This window comes from Schistocerca cancellata, chromosome 1 (genome assembly GCF_023864275.1).
Source record: "Schistocerca cancellata isolate TAMUIC-IGC-003103 chromosome 1, iqSchCanc2.1, whole genome shotgun sequence".
In the NCBI taxonomy this organism is placed as follows: domain Eukaryota; kingdom Metazoa; phylum Arthropoda; class Insecta; order Orthoptera; family Acrididae; genus Schistocerca; species Schistocerca cancellata.
The window spans coordinates 338,199,836-338,224,481 of NC_064626.1; the positions used below are offsets into that span (position 1 = coordinate 338,199,836).

The 24,646-nt window shown below is 43.9% G+C and overlaps 1 protein-coding gene across 1 annotated transcript in view; it reads right to left on the reverse strand.

Annotated features, from left to right (window-relative positions):
* The window catches only part of LOC126161372 (tyrosine-protein kinase Dnt-like), a 251,154-nt gene that overhangs the window by 48,044 nt on the left and 178,464 nt on the right, over positions 1-24,646 (reverse strand). The window contains exon 5 of the mRNA XM_049917144.1: positions 20,295-20,469. Coding sequence (XP_049773101.1) covers positions 20,295-20,469 — 175 coding nt within the window. The remainder of the gene's footprint in view (positions 1-20,294; positions 20,470-24,646) is intronic.

Below are 24,646 nucleotides of genomic sequence, written 5' to 3' on the forward strand. Positions count from 1 at the left end.
TCGGGCATGGATGTGTGTGATGTCCTTAGGTTAGTTAGGTTTAAATAGTTCTAAGTTCTAGAGGGCTGATGATCTCAGATGTTAAGTCCCATAGTGCTCAGAGCCATCAATCAAAAAGTACGCCAGAACAGACGAAAGTGAGTTGCAACAGAGAGCCAGCAACAGACAAGCAGGAGTCTTATGCCCTGCGAAGCAAAACACGGCCGATAGACTTCCTGAAGCATGGTCAGCTGGGCCTGGTATAGCAAAAGCTGATACTGACATAGGCTAGAGGAAGGACAGAAGCCGTTCGTCACTTGCCATCACGGAAATGTTTGGCGTACATGCCTTAAGCCCGAAACGAACATATTCTGGAGCTCATAAGTACTCAGCCATTTGTGCACATCAGTATTAACGTTTCAGCATCACAGCCTGCGCTATGGCCTGTGACAGCCAGAGAGACATTTCACAACGCGGTACAGGTTCCACTGTTCTGCGGGATGGAGCAGGCTGCCCTGAGTCACAATATCAGCTGGCACTGGAGCAGAGAGATTCGTGCTCGCTGGAGGGAGGTCATGGCCACCTCCACAGTACTGTCAGCTGCTCTGCACATCAGTGGTTCTGCACACTGTCATCATGGTCACAGTTGGAGACTTCGCTCATAGCAGCATTCAAGTGGTGCCTTGCTCAGCCCTACTCTTTGCGCTTTCAATAATACCGAACATCTATTGATTCTCGTGAGAAGCAACTGAATACCTCCACCAAGCTGTTCCTGATGTGTTACAGCAGAGGGCCAGAACAAAGAAGTAAATTAAAACAACTACTGTCACCCTTTTTGACAGTATTCCTAGTGGACACAGGTCGTGCTGTCTTGCACCTTCTAGTGATGTGGAGATTCACAGAAACTGGACGCGGTTCGGAATCCTCGTTAAACTGAAGGTCCCACTTGCCCTGGTTGGATAACTGGGAGACGTTAGGGACACACAAGTTGATGAAATGGCCTAAAATTGACAGACTTACACATGGTCACTGAGGCACTCAAAATAATAATTTTTATGTAATAGCTCGTTACTGAGCCAGTACTAGATGACACATACCGGGGATGTCCATTGTAGACTCAGGTACAGGAAAGAATTGGCAGAATGTGATTTATTCGTTGGGGGTGAGGTGGGACGGTAAAGTGGGACAGAAGCATAAAGCAAGGGTGAGACAATAAGTAAGTCGCAAACTGGTTAGAAACATCAGCATCGCACATACTAGCCTGAAATTTATTCTGTTTTTCAGAAATGTCCTGCTGTAAACTGAAACATTTATAAATTGAATTAACAGCAATAGGAGTCCTCAGTCGCAAAAAAAAAGGGTTTTCTGACCCACGTCAGGGCACTGCTGTGAATGCCTTCATCAAAAATAAAATCCTCAAACTGGCCTACAACATAATTACAAAATTACAGTAAAGAAAAATTTTTTTTAAGTGTAACTACTTACTAGTAGTACAAAAAAGAGACAGTACTTATATGTCACGTATAAATGAAAATCAAGCTATAAAGCTTTAGTCACAAAATCTGTGAAACAGAATATCTAAAAGGCAAGCCATTATGGGCTGCTCACATGCGTTGAGCTACCGTAGCATCAGACAAAGGCACCCGCGTTAGCAACTACGGGCAGGTAAATATTACACCAAGAGTGCCATCTAGTAGCCGCAAATACAAACAGGCTACTTAGCATTCAAATATAGACAGACGAATGTACGATGAACATTATTTTGTAAAATGCAATAATTTTACCTGATAGCTGCAGACGCGGTAACAAATTGTCTACATAAGAGCTTATGAATACAGTTTGAAGGCTGAAAACGCCATTTTAGAAATACAAATGTAGCTGAATAGCTCAGCGAGCAGAAAAGACTGGTATAACATGAAATGTACACTCCTGGAAATTGAAATAAGAACACCGTGAATTCATTGTCCCAGGAAGGGGAAACTTTATTGACACATTCCTGGGGTCAGATACATCACATGATCACACTGACAGAACCACAGGCACATAGACACAGGCAACAGAGCATGCACAATGTCGGCACTAGTACAGTGTATATCCACCTTTCGCAGCAATGCAGGCTGCTATTCTCCCATGGAGACGATCGTAGAGATGCTGGATGTAGTCCTGTGGAACGGCTTGCCATGCCATTTCCACCTGGCGCCTCAGTTGGACCAGCGTTCGTGCTGGACGTGCAGACCGCGTGAGACGACGCTTCATCCAGTCCCAAACATGCTCAATGGGGGACAGATCCGGAGATCTTGCTGGCCAGGGTAGTTGACTTACACCTTCTAGAGCACGTTGGGTGGCACGGGATAAATGCGGACGTGCATTGTCCTGTTGGAACAGCAAGTTCCCTTGCCGGTCTAGGAATGGTAGAACGATGGGTTCGATGACGGTTTGGATGTACCGTGCACTATTCAGTGTCCCCTCGACGATCACCAGTGGTGTACGGCCAGTGTAGGAGATCGCTCCCCACACCATGATGCCGGGTGTTGGCCCTGTGTGCCTCGGTCGTATGCAGTCCTGATTGTGGCGCTCACCTGCACGGCGCCAAACACGCATACGACCATCATTGGCACCAAGGCAGAAGCGACTCTCATCGCTGAAGACGACACGTCTCCATTCGTCCCTCCATTCACGCCTGTCGCGACGCCACTGGAGGCGGGCTGCACGATGTTGGGGCGTGAGCGGAAGACGGCCTAACGGTGTGCTGGACCGTAGCCCTTCTTCATGGAGACGGTTGCGAATGGTCCTCGCCGATACCCCAGGAGCAACAGTGTCCCTAATTTGCTGGGAAGTGGCGGTGCGGTCCCCTACGGCACTGCGTTGGATCCTACGGTCTTGGCGTGCATCCGTGCGTCGCTGCGGTCCGGTCCCAGGTCGAGGGGCACGTGCACCTTCCGCCGACCACTGGCGACAACATCGATGTACCGTGGAGACCTCACGCCTCACGTGTTGAGCAATTCGGCGGTACGTCCACCCGGCCTCCCGCATGCCCACTATACGCCCTCGCTCAAAGTCCGTCAACTGCACATACGGTTCACGTCCACGCTGTCGCGGCATGCTACCAGTGTTAAAGACTGCGATGGAGCTCCGTATGCCACGGCAAACTGGCTGACACTGACGGCGGCGGTGCACAACTGCTGCGCAGCTAGCGCCATTCGACGGCCAACACCGCGGTTCCTGGTGTGTCCGCTGTGCCGTGCGTGTGATCATTGCTTGTACAGCCCTCTCGCAGTGTCCGGAGCAAGTATGGTGGGTCTGACACACCGGTGTCAATGTGTTCTTTTTTCCATTTCCAGGAGTGTAGTTTAAAAAATTATGAGCTAACTTATATAGAAAAAATATATCGGTAACTACACGAGGGAACACGAAATCAAATATACTCATAGCAGTGCTGAAATCTGGGTCAAAAGTCTCCTTTTTTGCTACCGAGGGCTGCTATGGCAGTTAATTAACTGTGTGAACGGTCACTGACCACGTAGCCACGTCCAAAACTTTCTGATACATTTATGCCTCCGTTCGGCAAGTTCTTAAATGTTTACAGCTCGGAATTCTTGTGGCAGCGTTGGCATCTGATGGCTGACCTCGCTGTAAGAAGTTTATTGGTTTGTTAAATGGCTGCAACCCACAAGACTGATGTGTCCTGGGTGTAGCAAAACATAGACCCGATATTCCATGACTGGATAACCAGTGCGTCCAGGACACTCCTTATTCGTGAGTGTTTCTTATTCTTTGTTGAATTCCTGCATCCAGTGGAACACAACTTTGTATGAAGTACAGTTCTGACCATATACCGCTCTATGAATGTCCTCTGCGAAGAGTCTCAAGGCTCACAGAATTTGTGTTGTTCTAATCGGTTAGCATACCCGTCGTCTTGGCGGGGGAATACTGTATAACGGCTATCTTCCACGCGACATGCTGCACCTTCTAGATTCTTATGGGCGCGAAATTTAAAACGATATACGATAACCTGGTGTTTGCGACATATTTATTGACTCGCCCTAGTAATATTGTTAAAAAGGCCCATGTCACAGTATTTCCCGTCTGCTCATATCCTGTTAGTGAAGCGAGGGTAGAGTAATGATAGTATTGTGCTTGGTATTTGTAGTACACTTGCCATTATATTCTAGGTGAGCGCCAAGCACGACGGCCCACATGTCAATCGACGCGCTTCAGTGGAACAACTGGGCGTCCAAACAACCCAGGACCCAAACAGACTCGTGTTCGCCACAATAGCTGAACTAAACCCGTTCCTTATGTCGCACAGAAACAGATACTATCTTCCCCTAAATTGAAAACATGTCCGCAGAAAAGTATTTTTTTTTTCTTTTTGGACAATATCAAGGCTACACTGATGTAAAACGGAGAGTTTGTGAAGTATCGAGTACGCAAGGTGAACCCGTCCTCTACAGAATAAATTTTAAAGGCTAGCGAGGTATGAATGTTCCTGGTGGATTAAAACTGTATGCCGGTCCGAGACTCGAACTCGGGAACTCGGGACCTTTGCCTTTCGCAGGCAAGTGCTCTACCTATTGAGCTCCCCAAGCATGACTCACAACCCGTCTTCACAGTTTCAATTCTGCCAGTACTTAGTCTCCTACCTTCCAAACTTCACCAAAGCTCTTCTGCAAACCTTCTTTAAAGTCTGGAAGGTAGGAGGCGAGGTACTGACAGAACTGAAGCTGTGAGGAGGAGTCGTGAGTCGTGCTTGGGTAGCACAGCCGGTAGAGTGCTTGCCCGCGAAAGTCGAAATTCCCGAGTTCGAGTCTCGATCCGGCACACCGTTATATTCTGCCAGGATGTTTGATATCAGCGCACACGCCGCTGCAGAGTTAAAATCCCATTCTGGTTGTTGAGGGACATTTTCTGAATATTTTCGTAAAAGGGACACGTGGTACCCAGTGTCAGGATAGAGAGCAATTGAATTTTATTTGATTTCTTCTCACTATTTACTTTTAAGTATTTTTATTTATCTTTCTATTTTTAATAGCTGCACAACACTCCAGATCACTATCGTACTCGTTGTGAGTCATGTTGGGAAACCACCTCCTTCAAATCACGCACGGTAATCGCTGATGACAACAGTGATAACGAGTTTACTAGTCATACTCAAGTGTACATTCAGTATTGCTTTTTTCTGCTTGGACGGTTTACCCGTCATTTGCACTTGTACGTTAACAGCCATGCAATATGGATAACTTTATTATTGAAGAGTACTGTTTTGCCGAACTTGTTAGCGTTCGGTAATTCAGGGGTAGAACGGTACAAAGACACTATGCTGAGCTGTTCCTGAAGCGATAGCAACCATAGTAATTTACAGTTGGGTGACTTCCTAAGGCATCTGAGCAGTCTGTATGTCAAGTTAAAATTTACTGTAGAAGAAAAGGCCCAACAGCTACCCTTTCCAGATGTGCTGGGTATGGAGGATGGAGAAAACCTGGGACAGAACGTGTATAGGAAACTGACAAACACTGACCAATACCTGCAAAAACTGTGAAATCAGCATTTCAGCCAGAAAAGAGGGATGCTTAATACGCTCACTATGTGCGTAGGACGAAAATGTGGTCATTTCCACATTCGTATGTGTTAATAAGTGTAAGGGCGCTGATGACCACGCCGTTGGGCGCCCATATCATCCCTACATATACAACGCACACGAATACGCCAGCCGCAACTTCTCCGACACGAGATGGAACACCGGGAAAACGTTCAGAGAAGAAATAGTACGAGGGTTTCCCAGAAAGTAATTCCCGCATTCTTTTCTTCAACAGTTCCTTATTTAACATAATGAGAATTACACACACGAAGGAATGGTGTTTTATCTACACACCATGCCGTTATCTGGCCTTCCTCAAGCGCGAAACAAGAGCGTCTATGTACTGTCGGTACCAACACTTGTCCTGATGGTGAAGCCAGTGCTTCACTGTGTGAATCACCTCCTCATCGTCCTCAAAATGTCTTCCACGAATGGCATCCTTTAATGGCCCAAACAGGTGGAAGTCAGAGGGGCTAAGTCAGGGCTGTAGGGTGTATGGGGTAACACAGTCTAACCCTGTTTTGCGATGTGTGCAGCAATCGTCAGACTTGTGTGAGGCCGAGCGTTATCATGTTGCAGCAAAATATCTCCTGGGTTGCCGTGGCGCCGAAGTCGCCGGAAGCTCGTCTTGAGTTTTGTTAATGTTTTGCTCAAAAATGGTCCAAATGGCTCTGAGCACTATGGGGCTTAACCTCTGAGGTCATCAGTCCCCTATAACTTAGACGTACTTACACCTTACTAACCTAAGGACATCACACACATCCATGCCCGAGGCAGGATTCGAACCTGCGACCGTAGCAGTCGCGCGGTTCCAGACTGCAGCGCCTAGAACCGCTTGGCCACTAGGGCTGGCTAATGTTTTGTCATATGCTTCTGAATTAATGGTATCGCCTCTTGATATCACATCAATGAGAATGACACCTTCACAGTCCCAGAAAGCGGTGATCATGGCCTTACCAGCGGAATCAGCTGCTTTGAATTTTGTTGTTCTGTGGGGAGTTGGAATGGCGCTATTCCATCGATTGTCGTTTTGTTTCGAAATTAAAATGGTGAACCGTGGTTTCATCACCTGTCACAATCCGGGACAAGAAGGCCTACCCCTCAGCTTCAAAACTTTGCAACAAATCAAGGCAAATGTTTTTTCTGTGCGATTTGTAATCATCGTTAGACACCGCGGGACCCATCTTGGGCACACTTTTGAGTATCCATGAATGCGGATAATTGCATCCACACCTCCTTTACTAATTGACAGATGCAGTCCCAACAGCCGAATCGTAATGCGTTTGTCCTCGCGAATGTCATCAGCAAGCTGCAACATGTCAGATGTGACAGCCGTGGTCTCCCCTACCGCTGCAAATCGTTGAGCCCCGCCGAACCGCCTTCTGATGACCTCACCCTCCGTGCCCAGCGACTAACTGTACTTCTGTCGACAGCAGATGCTTCACAGACTTCGTACAAGCATTTGTGAATATTCCCCATATTTTCTTTATTTGTTGTGAGAACTTCAATGACAGGAACTTGCGTATAACTTACATCATCTACAGACACCTTTTGAAACTGTCCTGCAGTTACGCTATCAGTCGAAAGTGACGGAAACTTGACGCGCTCACTCGGAAGACTTCAATTAATAAATAGGTAAAGTTTCACGTTCGTAGCATTGTTTTCAGCTGAGAAAAAAATGCGGAGCGTTTCTTCCTGAGCAACCCTCGTACATCACTTAGGTGGTGTCTCGAAATCCAAAACTCGACAGAGTGATGCAGGGAAAGAAGAAAGGTCGGGTTCGGCCTATATGCCATACATTCCCAGAGTGTCGAACAGAATAGGCCGTATGTTGTGCAAACTACTTTTGAAGGGGCAAAGAAGAGCAAAGGGTTTCTCAGATCGCTTGAGGGCAAAAGAGAACAACTGACAATGTCAAAAGCATAACGCAGTTCCTGCACACAAGGAAAAGTCTGTGTTGGAATGACTGGACTATCAATCAACGCCACGATTGCCGATCATATTTGGCATTGCAGGTTTCTTTTTTTTAAATTTATATCAATTCATTGGCTTTCGGTTCGCCCCCATGCAGCCGTCTCAATAGTGAAAAGACGATATGACAGTGTTTTTGACGTGATTTTCGTGTGGGCAATGACCATACCAATGGAAGGGCAACACAACATCCTGTCCTCGAGTGGAGAAAATCTCCGACGACGCCGGGAATCGAAGCCGGACACCTTCGGTTACCTGTCTGCCGGGATGACCCGGCAGCTACCGAGACGGACTGTGCCGCTACAGACTGGGACTTGTGGAGAAATCGGACGTGGCGGAGCACGTGATATGCGTGTGTCCCAACACGTAACAAAATTCGCTGACACGGAAACTCTTGCCACGGAGAGGAGCTACCGCGCCCGCTTTTCCAGGGAATCGTTAGAGCCCCACAACATGAAGACTGCTTCAACAAGAAATAGGAAAGCCTCAAGGTGAACGTATCCAGGATACGCGTCCTGCGAACGACCGTTGCAGGTGAGAAGGGGAGAGCTACAGTGGTAACGACCACGGAGAATCCGTTGGAAGTTGGCTCACCAGATACACAATACCCTCGGCCACGAGCTCGACACCAGTCCACATCAGAAATGGAGAGTGAAATTTTGACAATGCCAGCCACTCGTACGGGTGAAATGTCAGAAAAATAATCAAATAAACGGCGGCCGAAGAACCCGAGACAAGCGCGATTTGTCAACAAGTAACTGCGAAAGCCTCAATAATTTTGTGTTTCACAGACCTTCACAACAGAATTTCTTTTTAACTTCTCATGACCGTTCCTCACAAATTTTGCAGTTGGATTGGCCTTCACACATAAAAAAATCAAAAGAGCCTTTGGTGAGAAGCAATGGCGGTAACAAGGAGAGCGTAATGGAATTTCACTGTTAAATACAGAGGATAGAGCGGATAGGTGGAAACGGTACATTGAGGCCCTCTATGACGGGGGGCTCTTCTGACGACGTTATACAAGAAGAAATAGGGCATCCAGTATTCAATCAGAATTTAAAAGAGCTCTGTAAGACTCAAAATCAAATTAGGTAGGACCGATTGATAACATTTCATCGAAATTTCTAAGGCATTGGAGGAAGTGTCAACGAAACGATTATTCACGAGGCGGGCTGCAGAATGTATAAGTCTGGTGACATACCACCAGACTCTCGGGAAAACAACATCCACACAGTTCCAAAGACTGCAAGAACCGACAAGTGCGAGAATTATTGCCCACGCATCCGAGTAGCTGACAAGAATAATATACAGAGGAATGGAAAAGAAAATTTGAGAATCTGTTAGATGATGATCAGTTTGGCTATAGGAGAGGGAAAGCACCACAAAATCAGTTCTGACGTTAACAATGGAAGCAAGATCAAGACTCATTCATAGGATTTGTCGACCGGGAAAAAGCGTTCGACAATGTCAAATAGTGCAAGATGTTTGAAATTCTCAGAAAAATAGGATAAGGCTGTAGAGCAGGACTGGTAATATACAGCTTCTGCAAGAACCAAGTGGGAACAATGAGAGAAGACCAAGAATGAAGTACGCGGATTAAAAAGATCGCAAGACAGGGATGTAGTCATTCACCCCTGATGTTCGATCTGTACATCGAAGAAACAATGATGGCAATAAAAGAAAGTTTCGGGAGTGGAATTTAAATTCAGGGTGAAAGGATATGAATGATAAGATTCGCTATCCTTTGTCCAAGTGAAGATGAATTGCTAGATATTTCGAATGAAGTGAAAGGTCTAATAAGTGCAAAATACGGACTGAGAGTAAATCGAAGATAGACCAATGTAGTGAGAAGTATCAGAAATTAAAACATCGAGGAACTTAATATCTTAGTTGCTGATCACGAAGTAGGTGAAGGTAAGCAGCTAAATAGCCCATGACGGATGGAGCAAGGAGGACATAAAAACAGTCTAGCACTGGCGAAAAGAGCATATCTGCCCAAGAGCAATCTATTAGCATCAGATAGAGCCCTTAATTCGAGGAAGAAATTTCTGAGAATGTACGTTTCGCGCACATGATTGCATGGTAGTGACACATGAACTGTGAGAAAATCGGAGCAGGAGAAAATTGGAGCATTTGAGATGCAGTGCTACTGAAGAACGTTGAAAATTAGGTGGACTGATAAGGTAAAGAATGAGGAGGTTCTCTGGATAATTGACGAGGAAAGGAATGTATGGTAAACACTGACAAGAAGAACTGACAGTATGGTAGGACATCTGTTAAGACATCAGGGAATAACTTCCACGGTGTTAGAGAGAGTTGTAGATGGTAAGGACAGTAGTGGAAGACAAAGATTGGAATACATCCTGCACATAATTGAGGATGCAGTTTGCAAGTGCTACTTTCAAATGAAAAGTTAGCACAGGGAAGTAATACGGAGGATGACTCAATGACTAATATATATATATATATATATATATATATATATATATATATATATATATATATATATAAGTCCACTTAATCTCTACAGGCTTATGCGAATGCCGTCTTATTAAGTCCCACTACTTCTACTAAGAGGAACTACGATTCAACGTTGCATTGAGATTAATGCGAGACGCATTGTACATTATATCTAACAGTCTTCAATGGGCCACAGATTTATGCATACTGTCACACGTGCCTGCCCCTCGTTGGCAGCTTATTAGGATAGAGATTGACTCTATCCGCCTCCGTGGTCACTGGAATTGGGAGACATACGGTGAGATGAAAACTTGTTACAGAAAACCACTGTACAAATATTTTCAGTTCCTGCAATATTTTTGCTGTAATCAACTTGGCCGACACGGCGCGTGTACATCTTGTACAAATAAAGACTTACAGTGGTGCGCCTTTTGGCTCCAGGGAGGACCCTTTTGTCATCGCGTCACTCCTTTGTTCGGGGTGCCTGCTGGGAAATGCGTATACAACAGAGGAGGCAATAAGAGTCGCGCCGTCCGGAGCCGGGCTTCAATATAATAACGCAGCGCAGGGGAAGATAAACAGGTTATCTGTTTTTGTGCCACGTGCAAAATAGTCTGCGGGCGCTTTTGTTACCAGCTGATTGGGTTTCTGTTGAAATGGAAATACTGTATCTGAATGGATGCGAGAGCCGGGGGTAGCAGCAGCCGGAGATAGCGTCTACCTCTTCATATCTGCAGCGTATGGCGGAGCTGATCAAGTTAAAATTTCTCTTTTTCCTGATTCCATAGATGCAGTAACGTATTAAACCCTTTATTGGGAGAGATTCGTACTTCTGTTCATCGCAGTGGCGGAAGTCTGTGCTATACTTCCTCGTGTTTTCCAATATAAATTTTTCAGTTCCCTGAAGACTCCTCAATAGCGCTTGATTTGAAGAAAGATACGATGCCTGTTCTGGCGCTATCTGGCTTTCGGTGCAGATGCGTCCGAGAGCTAACGATATATAGGCAGCTTCAAAGCATGTACTTTTATCTTGCTCTCCATTTCAGAGAGAGACGATCTGCTTCATATTATTTATCTTGTAAACTTTATTTATATACGGTTTAACTCGAGGACGGTGTACTTAGCAACATTGTATCAGTATTTTCGTCATTTACAGACTAATAACTATAACCGTTACAAGTCGTATGTTTTCAGGGTGGTTATCAACTCGTACATGTGACAAGAGCAAGAGATTAATGCTTAATTTGACCTGAGCAGCAGCTGAGGTTTTGAAGTGTGGACGAGTGGACGCAAAGCGGTACTCTATACAGACAGGCGTATCCACTTAATGGTACAGTACGACTGTGAAGCAAACACCAGGTCGTAAAGATTATTAACATGTTACTGGGAAGACTTACCACCAGCACTGCGATGACAGCTCGCAACCAACAGAATAAAAATTCACTAAATAGCTCGCTACAATCAAGATTAATACTTGCAACCGACAGGAACCGGCTCTCACTTACCCTTCGCAAGAAATTCATGGGAAGCAGAGCAAGGCGCTGCAGAATTTAGCAACGGAAATTTCTAAGATAGCTGTAGCAAAACGTTGTAAGTTAAGAAATAAGGTTCACGACGCGTAAGTAACAAGACGGGGTGAACATTAAATGAAGGTTCCCTCAAAATGGCGTGTAATGAGGCGTAATTCGTTGGCGAGGTGTTTCCGGAAAGGGGTGGCATTCGTATCGGTGCGTTACCCCATAAACACTAACGTCACGGCCGCTAAAACTGCTGCTGTCACGTCGCGTGGTGAGGTGGCCAACGATCTTAAGTTTGTTTGTGAATCAGGTCCATGGATCACCAAACACTGCCCACACCTGGGACACGACATACACAGCAGAGCATTCAGAACGTTACTGAATGCTCATTGGGTTTCAGAGAATGCATGACATACGTGCGCATATGCCTAAACCAGACGCTCATCGTTGCTGACTCCAACTATGAATCACAACAGGCTGAGAGAATCAGAGAAACCTATGTGTATTGTCAATTACTGGAGGATCAACATTGTAAGAGTCTTGTCTTACAATAAGCTAAGCTCAGTAAATTGTCGCATCTGGGAACATGTGCTATCTCCAGCTTCATCTACATCTACATCTACATATATACTCCGCCAGCGACTAAGCGGTGTGTGGCAGAGGGCACAATTCGCGCCAAAGTCATATTCCCCCCCCCCCCCACCCCACCTCTGTTCCACTCGCGGATCGAGCGAGGGAAAACCGTCTGAACGCCTCAGTACGAGCTCTTATTTCCCTTATCTTTGAATGGTGATCATTGCGCGATTTGAAAGTTGGTGGTAATAATATACACTCTACATCATCGGTGAAGATACTTTCAAATCGCGCAATGATCACCATTCAAAGATAAGGGAAATAAGAGCTCGTACTGAGGCGTTCAGACGGTTTTCCCTCGCTCGATCCGCGAGTGGAACAGAGGGGGGGGGGGGAATATAAATGACATACACTTGTTTAAAAAGCAGATAAAAAATCCTTCGACACCCCCCTAAGAGAGTCTCCACACATTACAAACTGGCTATGTAAGCGTAGACCAAATGTGGCTTAGATTCAAGGAAATAGAATAGACGGCAATTGAGAGACACCCACAAAATAAATTAATAGCAGATAGTACTGATCCCCGCGGTACACAAAACGGGTCGAGTACTATTGCAGAACCAACGGGAAAGGCATACCAAATTTAAAAGAACGCAAAATCACCAATATTGATGTAATTTTTCAGAAACTCGAAATTTAGTGTAAATTTCAGTGCGAGATACTTTTAATTATTTACATAACGAAATCCTGTCTCGAAATCTGGCAGAAAACCCAAAGAGATTGTGCTTGTATATAAAATACACCAGTGGTAGATGCAATCAATGAGATGGCGATGACGATTTTATTGATGACAACGTCGCTACAGCAGAGCTACTGATGATAGTTTTCCGAAATTCCTTCGCAAGGGAAGACGAAGTCAGTATTCAAAATTTCTAATCAAGAACAATTTTATTATGAGTAACTTACAAGTAGACAACCTTGGTGTAGCGAAGCAGATTAAAACACCTATGAAAGGCAAGGATTCCGGTCCAGACTTCATAATTGCTTTCGGAGTATGCTGTCACAAGGGCTCCATACTTACCAATCATATACCCTAATACTTCGAATGTTTCAGAAGTGACACCGATACCGAAGAAAGGTAATATGAGTAATCCGCTGAATTACAGATCCATATCATTAACATTGATTCTCAGTAGGATTTTGGAACATACGCTGTGCTCGAACATTATGAATTATCTCGAAGGAAACTGTTTATTGACGAAAGTCAACATTCAGAAAATATCGTTTATGTAAAACACAACTATCTCTTTACTCTGTTGAAGAAGTGAGTGCTATCAACAGGGGACATCAAATTAAATCTATGTTTTTGTATTTCCAGAAAGCTTTTGACACCATTCCTCACAAGTGACTTCTAATAAAATTGCGTACCTATGGAGTATCGTCTCAGTTGTGTGAATGGACACCTGATTTCCTCATTTGTGGCTTTATTTCGGTGACTCTTCCCAAGGTCTTCCTAACGACCGAGATTCTTCCAGAATCTTCCAGAATGTTCTTGAACACTCTAACTAAGTGCCAGCGTCTGCCACTCATGGGGTCGCCCAAGGGTGTTGTCCTTCCTTAGCCATTGCATCAGTTTGTCCACAAGTCTGACTTCACATGGAGCACTACACCACTTCCTCATGTTCAGCTGACACCACACCTTGAACGTTACTCTCAATAACGTTTCTCTCCTTTCCTCATAGCCATGCCATTTCTTATATTGAAAAATTTAATAGCCACGAAATAACGAAATTCAAAGTTAATTTATGTCCTGTTATATAAACGTAATGATAATCTCAGAACAGTATATGTGAAGTGCGTAGTTTCTTCCGAAAATGTATCAACAATAGTAATACTTACACAGTATAGTAATGGTAGTAACTATTGATTTAAAGCTGTATGCTTTAGTTACCAGACAATATTGGCTTGTTTTGAAGGGCAGGACACTTTTATCTTACCACTCATGATAGTTGGTTTTATGAAAGGCAGCCCAAAACGAAAATTACAAGTACTTGTGGTCCAACATTCAAACAGCCCTCGTAGATCTATTTGTAATACACTTACTCATTTTAGGAATAATACTGTTTCTTACACCTCTCTCTTTCATTATTTGATATGTTTCGATGGATTTTTCAGGAATATAGGAGGCACAGATACGCTTTTGAAATTTGCGAAAGTGTAAACGTTACGAATTTTTTTAGTACAGACTATATTATCCAGAAAAGGGAGATATGAGGTCACCGTCCCATCAACAACGAGGTATCTAAGAGGGAGCCTATGCTTGGATTAGGGAAAGATGGGAAAGGAAATCGGCTGCGGCCTTTTCAAAGGAAATATTGTGGTATTGGCCTTAAGCGTTTTAGGGAAATCGCGGAAAACCTAGTTCTGAACCGACTAACAGGGAGTTAAACCGTACTCATCCCGATTCCCAGTCCAGTGTACTAACCGCTGCACCCCTAGCTCGGTGTGAAACTCAAATGACCATGGTTACGAAACCACACAGGCAGCCACTTGTTGCAATCAAATACCCTTAAATAATGAGGGATCAATTCAAAAAGGACCCTAACACGATTCTTATACGAGTCCACGTAACATCAATGATAGTTAATACACTGTTGTCCAAAATTAAAGCAACAAGCTGTTATTTCTCCGCCGGCCGGGGTGGCCGAGCGGTTCTAGGCGCTACAGTCTGGAACCGCGCGACCGCTACGGTCGCAGGTTCGAATCCTGCCTCGGGCATGAATGTGTGTTATGTCCTTAGGTTAGTTAGGTTTAAGTAGTTCTAAGTTCTAGGGGACTGATGACCACAGCAGTTAAGTCCCATAGTGCTCAGAGCCATTTGAACCAATTTTTTTGTTACTTCTCCGTCCTGTATCATTTACGGTGTAATCATACAAACAGTCGGTAGATATGCGTACGATCGTGTTCTGCACGGAAGATGAGATGCCGGGCAGCGGACAACCACGCCGATTATGACCTCAGGGCACGTATCAAACGGTTTAGTGCTTGCCGGTTAGTCCCATATCCACAATCGCTATGGCAAAGTCACAGACGGTGTAGCATGGCACAGAAACGCGTATCAGAATCTCTGCGGTTGAGGGCCTGGGAAGAATGGAAGCAGGACAGTCACAAACTGATGTAGCCAAATGCCTTAATGTGAATCGTTCTGTTGCTTCTCGGGAGTGGTGACAGATTATAGAGACAGAGAGTGTATCCTGAAAAGCAGGGCAGTTTCGACCACGTATGACATCAGAAAGAGAGGACCGTCATTTGTCTGTAAAGGCAGGACGATACCCGCTATTACTGTACGTGAACTGATATCTGACTTTGCAGCATTCACTGGACGCGTTGTATGGAGGCAAATAGTGTACAGAGGGATTCGACAGAATTGCCCTTACTGTAGGTGACCTGCTGTATGTGTTCGTCTGACGCGTCTTCACAGAAGGAAACGTCTAGAGTGGAGCCGTCAACATATCAACTGGAAGGTCGAACGATGGGCCAATGTTCTCTTCGCAGATGAGCTCAGATTTCGTCCAGAAATTGATTCCCGACGGATTCGCATCTGGAGGGAAAGTAGAAAATGATTTCGAAATCCAAACATTGGGGAAAGAAATGAATATCGAGGACAATCCTTAATGGTCTGGGCAGGGATTATATTGAGCACTCGGAGACATCTTCTTGAAACTGTATGGGTGAATTGGCCAAAGGTTTAACTACTGTCAGGTATGGTGAGGAGATCTTGGGTCCTCATTTGCGGTTGTTGCGAGGTTCCGTGAGCCCATACTTCGTACTGATGGACGATAATGCTCGACCCGCTCGACCTCATAGAGTACAGGTGGTTGATGTTTTCTTGGAGGTGGAAGACATTGCACAGATTGTGTGGCCTGCTCGCTTTTCCGATCTGAATCCCATAGAGAATGTCTGGGATGCATTAGGGAGGCGGTTTGCAACACATCGGCATCCACTGACCTCTCTCCAAGACTTGAGAGCAGCTCTGCAGGAAGAATTGGCGTTACTGCCTCAACATGAGGTTGATATCATTCACGTCATGCCCCGTCGTTGTCAGACCTGTATCGCTGCTATAGGTTTCTGTCAGAGACAGCAAAGGACTTGGAAGAGCAGTTGAACGGAATGGACAGTGTCTTGAAACGAGGATATAAGATGAACATCAACAAAAGCAAAACGAGGATAATGGAATGTAGTCGAATTAAGTCGGGTGATGTTGAAGGTATTAGATTAGGAAATGAGACACTTAAAGTAGTAAAGGAGTTTTGCTATTTGGGGAGCAAAATAACTGATGATGGTCGAAGTAGAGAGGATATAAAATGTAGACTGGCAATGGCAAGGAAAGCGTTTCTAAAGAAGAGAAATTTGTTAACATCGAGTATAGATTTAAGTGTCAGGAAGTCATTTCTGAAAGTATTTGTATGGAGTGTAGCCATGTATGGAAGTGAAACATGGACGGTAAATAGTTTGGACAAGAAGAGAATAGAAGCTTTCGAAATGTGGTGCTACAGAAGAATGCTGAAGATTAGATGGGTAGATCACATAACTAATGAGGAAGTATTGAATAGGATTGGGGAGAAGAGAAGCTTGTGGCACAACTTAACCAGAAGAAGGGATCGGTTGGTAGGACACGTTCTGAGGCATCAAGGGATCACTAATTTAGTATTGGAGGGCAGCGTGGAGGGTAAAAATCGTAGGGGGAGACCAAGAGATGAATACACTAAGCAGATTCAGAAGAATGTAGGTTGCAGTAGGTACTGGGAGATGAAGAAACTTGCACAGGATAGAGTAGCATGGAGAGCTGCATCAAAACAGTCTCAGGACTGAAGACCACAACAACAACAACAACAGGTTTTCACATTCCATACTGAGCACATTAACGAGTTGTTGAATGTGTGTGCAAATCCGTTAAGTAGCATAAAACAAGGAATACTTTAGTGTACCACTAAGCATGTAGCAGTTGTTTACGTTATGTATTCTTTACATTGTTCCTGCTTTACTATCGCCTGTTTATACTTTTTTGTGGCGAAATAAATACAAACTTGAAAAATATCCGTTTGTTTCCTTAATTTTGGACACCAGTGTAGAAGACAGTGATGACCAAGCTGCTGACAAGTTATATCAAAGACGAAGTGCTACAGATGTAGATTGAACATCCAAGGCACGGTAGCACTGGAGCCACTGATTGTTCATCGAAGACATGTGACAGCGCATTGACCTGCTCTATCTAAACAAGGCTGTGGAACCTTAGGATCTTGATGTGATGACTGCTTTTTGAAATGATCTCAAAATTATGAATCGATGCCCTGTCTTGTATCCAAAGGCTCCCTACACAACTTGCGTTTTGTCAGCTATGGCGTTCAATAAGGAAGGGATGCCAGATCGCGTTTGCTATGACACCGTCTAACAGTTACCGCCATTGTCATAAAAAGATGCAATCGGGACACTTTCGAGAATACTTCATTTTCTCACTCAATAGGCTACAGGTATCACGCAAGAGTTAGCTCCGTAGTAAGATGTTTGTGCCTTGTAGTCAGTGGAAGCCGACACAATGTGTATGGGAGCCTGCCTATCATCATGCATCAAAAGGAGTCAAACATTCGACGACGGAAGATCTAAACTGGTTTCTTCGTCCAGGCGACGAGCCGGAACCGTGGATGAACGGTCTATTGTGATTATGTGAACAACATTGCGGTGTAACGGTACTGTTGAGCCTGTACGTGGTCCAGCACACATTCGTTGTCAGGTACAACTGTTTCCTGTCCGCTGGTGCAACAAAGGAATAACTTTCCCAGTACTATTCTCCTACCAAAATGATATGTGGCGGTATGAAAAAGCTTTTCAAGAGACCGCCCGCCTCCACAGCCGAGGTTTCTTACGTCTCTGGTGGTTTACAGTTCCTGAACACAATACTTTTGCCAGTGTCCTAAGCTGCATTCCAAACCTCTTCATACTGTCTCATCTGCTGAAGACATGTGGCACCGTTGATGGTCATACGTCCATCGGACGTGACTGTGAATCCTGGCCTTCCCCTTGATGCCATTTAAGGGAAGCAGGCTTTTTGACCGCACCGGGCCTTATGCAGTCCCTTTTCTTACTATCATACAACATAAACGTGCCCCCTACTTTCAACGGATAAAACATAAATTTTTCATGCTAAGAGAAAAAGGGTCATTGAGAGTCGATTGAGAAACCCCGACATGATTAGGTGCCTGGAGACAATACCGTACAATTTTTTTTTTTTTTTTTTTTTTTTGCAGAATCTCCGTAAAGGTCAGTTGTTTACAAATATTTTGCGCTTGACGATGCTAACTCGCACTTGATTTCACACTCCGTGAAATATTAGTAATTAGTTATTTTGGGACAGAGCTCATGAGGTGTCGTTAGATCTATGCAAACTGAAATCACATATTCATGTTACCCGTACACTGTTCTAAACACCTCCGACGTCATTTTCATTCAAGTAAAGGATATTTTTTTTTGAAATACCGGTTTCTGAGATAATTTCCTCCACACAAATTCTAACTTCTTATCAGATACCTTGATGAACTCACAAGATTTTTGTGAATAGACTTGCAACTCAAGTGAGACTCATTTTCATCGCGACTTAATAGGTTAACGACTGCTTATAATGCTGTGTCCTAGCGAGCCGTTAACGCACTTTGTCTCTCTGGTAGATGTGGGAAGCTTTTTCCCCTTGACTGAAGCAAGTAGCGGCACTGTCTATTTTTATGTGCCTGAATTACATGGCCGCCCTGGCTATGTACGTACTGAACCTGAACACACTGATTTTATGTCATGCGAAAGAAGTGGCTTAAGGACTGTGAAGATTAAAAAAATGGACTTATTCAGGACAAGTGCTGTTTTGCAAGCAGTCCAACATGTCCTCCATCACTCTGCCAGTGAAACGTCCTCTGGTGCTCCCTCCCCCTCCGGCCTCTCTATCAATTACTTCATGCATGTACCATAATATGACACCTACATGAATTTTCAATTATTAAAACCACGAGTGTTAACTGTGTAACATCCACAAACGCGTTCTTCGCTAGTGTACGAAGTTTGTTACAAACAACTTCAACAGACATAATACGACCACTTCTACTGTTTTTACAAGGTACTTTTCGCACGTCATCCACTGCGCTGGTCTTGTCAGCAGCAGAGTATTGTACCCTGTTATAGCTAAACAGCTACCACACCAACTTGATCGACGTTCAGTTGATCCAAACGATGAGGTTAATAACTGGGGTAATCTGACCAACGGCCATTTACTGACTTCCTCTGTAGAGCAACATCTATCCACCCGCAATTCCGAAGAAGTGAGGCCTTGCTTAGGGGACCGTAACGTACAGGAGAACCTGGAATTACCCATAGGAGAATACATACAAAGTTTACGACGAAATAGACTCCGTTCAAGAAACCTACCGTTACGGCAAGAAAAACAACTATATGCCAGTAACATCGAGGTGAGAGACCTGTGAGACCAGAAGTGTCAGCTTACTGAGAATCCTGAATAGCATGAGTAGTTCCGAAAGTATAACTGTGGTATTTCTGGCAAAGAACTCGACAAGAAACCATGGGTCAAACTGAACAGAGCTCGCACAGGGCATGGTCGATCCGCACTTTACAAATAATACAGGGTCTCCGGTTCTTGACTATGTGCTGCGAACCAGACAATCAAGCACATTACGTTACTATACTTGCATTCTTATCAGAGGAGTTGGGGCGACCTCATGAAAGCTGATCATACAGCTTTTATATGAATTAGGAACTTAGATATTGACATTTAGTTTTTAGTTAATTTGTACGTAATTTTGCTTTTCTGTATTTTTGCTATACACACATACTATTGTTGGATACCTGTAAGTATATGATTCATGCATGTGAGCCATATTAATAAATAAATAAAAGCACTACTTAAATACAAAATTTAGTTTCAAAGATGTCGTTGGGACATTATTGCTTTAATACAACTGAGTCTACTTTTTCTGTTATTTGACATGGATCCTCTACAGCATAATATAAGGTTGTATACTCTCTTTCTATACTTATATTGTACGTAAATAAGCCTTGTTTTTCATCTTTCTATTATATGTAAAATATTTATATAAATAACGTATTTTAACCATATAAAAAGGGCATAGGATAAAAGCCGAAATCGGTAGTATACTCACTGCAGCGACTGCTGGGTTCGCAGCTTCTTGCTCTTGACGTAGACAACAGACGTGATGGCAATGACGACGACGATCATAGCGCATGCGCAGCCGACCGCCACGTAAAAGGTGCCGCTAGACGTCACCAGCGAGGCGGGGTCCAGCCGGATCGAGTCGTTTCGCGGCGACGCCTCCTCTGAACAAAGAGACGGATTCCGTAGTGCCTTACTTCAGTTGTGTCGTCACTTAAATAACGTCCCCCACTTCTGCTTGGGGTCAGCAGCTTCTCCATGAACTGTTCATAACCAAACGATCTGTGGAACTCTAGTAACAGGAATGATAAACGAAATGGTTGGCTATGATACTACATATCTTCTTCATCGGTGCGATTTCTCCTTCTTCCTTACCACCATTTACGATTTCATTATTACGAATAGTTTATCATGCGTACTTGTCACACCTACTTGTTTACTTAAACAGTATTCTCTCTGTGATGGTTTAAAGCTCCGTAGGCATCCTATTGAGTTGGTAGGAAAGAGTCACGTGATGTGACCCGTAGCGGCTGCAGGGCAAAATTTTGCCACCTTATTCCGTCACCGACACGTTCTATACGCCTGGTAGGTGTCAGAATTCAGTAAACTATTTCACGTGCAAAAAGTTCGGCTACCTACACCTCGTTTAATAAAAGGGCAACCCGTACGACCTACACGTGGTAAATACGGCCTGTGTATCTTTAAAACCTGATACATGTAGCTCTGACCTTGAAGGGTATTCTTCCAGACATCAACGAAGATGTTTTTCCAGTACGACTCCGCTTCACACGAGAACCACCACCGTAAAACCTGTAGCTTCTAACAATGTTCCTATAACTGTAACGACTATCAGTTTCCTTGCAGGCAGGCACGCAACTCAAGTCGAGATGAAGCAGAATTAATCTGTGGAAAGGAATTTCCACCATCCACTCAATGAGTGATCTGTACGTTGTTGACTCCATAATAAATGACGTAGTCTCAGCACTTCCTTGTAGGAAATATACACTTCGGATACCTGTCACACGGAATAACTTCTACTATGACGGCTTCCTATATTCTCCAGAAAATATCTTGTAGAAATCGCTGTTGACTAATCTGTGACGATCGTTACATTAGTCTCGTCAAACACTTCAGATAACATGTTGCCCAGGTGAACCACCGCTGAGTCTGGCGTGCTAAATGTGTCCATGATTTTTACTCATAAAACAGTGCCTAGCCTTTGTGCATGGAACCATACACGCACATTAACCCGGCCCAGGGTGCTTAGAGCCCCCTTCTCTAAGCGCACATGGGTAATTCTCAGCAGGTGCGTCCATGTCGCGGAAGTGGGCCCGGCTTTCGAGCTGGTGGAAATGTTCTGCTGGGGACCCAGTATAGCGGGGTATAACGTGCTACCCATTCCCAGGGTTACGGGTGAAGACCACATCGGCAAAGAAGGCGAAGAAGATGGACTTCGGTACGGCGAACTTTGCGTAAGTGGCACCTCATTCCCAGAGTAGTCTAAGGGACGGACAGACAGAGCCCCTGAGCCCAGAAAGGCAATCGTCTAGTGGAAGAAAAGCACGATTAAAAATCATCTTGACCTCCTAGTCGGGGCTTTGGACCTGCACTCCATCCTAGCAAAAGAAATCACATGCAAAACCTCCCAATTTAGCCTCGGAACGGAATGGATCAAAACGAAGACGACAACAGGCGCGAAAAAGGACAATGAGAATTGCAACATGGAATATACAAGGAATTTCTACAAAGCAACGTGAAGTCTTTAAAGAAATAAAGAGCCTTGACGTCGGAATAACGGGCCTAACAGACACCAAAGAGAAAAGGCATGATACGGAAGAGACGAATGATTACATTTACATTTATAGTGGAGTTCCAAAGGAACAACGAGCCCAAAGTGGACTTGCCATTACCATACAGAAACAACTCAAGAAAAACCTAACAAGCCGGGAATATGTCAATGATAGAATTCTGCAAGTACAGATGATAATAAAGGGCTATTCTGTGGTGATTATTGTGGTCTATCCATCAAACGACAATGCTGATGTAGCGAAGAATGACTTATTCTACTCTCAACTGACAAGATCTCTTAAAAATATGGAATATCGCAAGGAAGTCGTTTTACAAGGAGACCTAAATGCCAGAAAAGGATGGAAAGCTAATGATAACATAGTGGGGCAATATGGTGAAGAAGCCATAAATAATAATGGTGAAAGATTGATAGAATTCTACATGCTGAATTACTTAAGAATTCTGAATGGATGGATCAAGCATTATGACATCCACAGATACACATGGGCGAAATCAAGCGTTAACATCATGTCCATTATAGACTATGTCACAACAAAGCAAACAACAAAGCTAGTAGCACAAGACGTGAGGGCTATGAGAGGTGCAGAGTGCGGAGCAGACCATTTTTTGCTAATGTCTAAGACATTATTCATGTTTATCAAAGACACAGAAATTCAAATGGAAACCGAGTCAGAGGAAATTCAATCTAATTTACATAGCCTTGACCATAGTTCTACCCGCTTCTTGTACGAGCAAAGGCTAGCAAAAAGACTTGCTGCCGTTGAAGAAACCTCTCTAGATAAGATGTATGAGATGGTTAAAGAAGCCATCCATAACGCAGCTTATGAATCACTAGAAAAAAAAAAAGTAAAACAAGAATAATGGAATGTAGTCGAATTAAGTCGGGTGATGCTGAGGGAATTAGATTAGAAAATGAGACACTTAAAGTAGTAAAGGAGTTTTCCTATTTGGGGAGCAAAGTAACTGATGATGGTCGAAGTAGAGAGGATATAAAATGTAGACTCGCAATAGCAAGGAAAGCGTTTCTGAAGAAGAGAAATTTGTTAACATCGAGTATAGATTTAAGTGTTAGGAAGTCGGTTCTGAAAGTATTTGTATGGAGTGTAGCCATGTATGGAAGTGAAACGTGGACGATAAATAGTTTGGACAAGAAGAGAATAGAATCTTTCGAAATGTGGTGCTACAGATGAATGCTGAAGATTAGAGGGGTAGATCACATAACTAATGTGGAAGTTTTGAGTAGAATTGGGGACAAGAGGAGTTTGTGGCACGACTTGACTAGAAGAAGGGATCGGTTGCTAGGATATGTTCTGAGGCATCAAGGGATCACCAATTTAGTATTGGATGGCAGCGTGCAGGGTAAAAATCGTAGAGGGAGACCAAGAGATGAGTACACTAAGCAGATTCAGAAGGATGTAGGCTGCAGTAGGTACTGGGAGATGAAGAAACTTGCACAGGTTAGAGGAGCATGGAGAGCTGCATCAAACCAGTCTCAGGACTGAAGACCACAAACACAACAACAGAATATGTGATGACTACTGGAACCATTCGGTACAAGAGAACGTAGAAGGTAAGAAGAAAGCTTATAAGAAATGATTGAACTAAAGATCAGACAATGATTGGCGGGAATACAGAGAGCGGAGAAAATATGCACAGAAAACAATAATTAAGGCCATAAACGAATCCTGGCAGCAAACCGGTGAAGATAAACAAAAAAAAAAGGATGGAGAATACGCAAGCAAATAGAACCTGGAAGGTATTAAAAGCAATGAGAACACAGAATAAAGACAAAGTAGATATAAACCTTATTAGCATGCACGAATGGGTACAACACTGCCAAGGATTACTAACTGAGAAGAGAGTGGCAGTCACTGAGAACCCACCAGAAATTGAAATCAGTTACGATAATATACCACCGATAACCCCGAAGGAAGTCCAAAATGCAATTAATGCCATGAAAAACACAAAGTCGCCAGTTCCAGAATTAATTTGTATAGAACTGTCAAAGAAGTGGCGTCAAAACTCTTTGAAATATTGGCAGTGATTTTTGACAAATGTGTTAGAGGTGACGAAACCCCAAAGGAATGGAAAAAGGCAACAATTACATCAATACTTAAGAAGGGCAACATGAGAAACTGTGCAAAGTATCGTGATATTAGTGTGACGCTATCCATGGCTAGAGTCTATGGCCGTATCCTAAAAAAGAGGATACAAGAAGAAATAACTGAATCTGAAGAACAAAATGGATTCATATCTGGTCGCTCATTACTGATGGAGTATTTACCCTTAAAAACCTTGCGGAGAAAAGGACAGCAAGCCACCTTGTCTTTGTAGACCTCCAGAAAGCTTACGCCACAGTTCGACAGAACAAGCTATGGACAAGTCTAACTGATAATGGCGTGTCACCGAGCCATATGAAAGCTGTCAGACTCCTCTACTAAGATTGTATGGCAATGGTAGAAGTGAGAAATCAACTATCTCAAGAGTTTGAGGTGACAAGGGGACTACCCCAGGGATGCACACTCGCCCCTA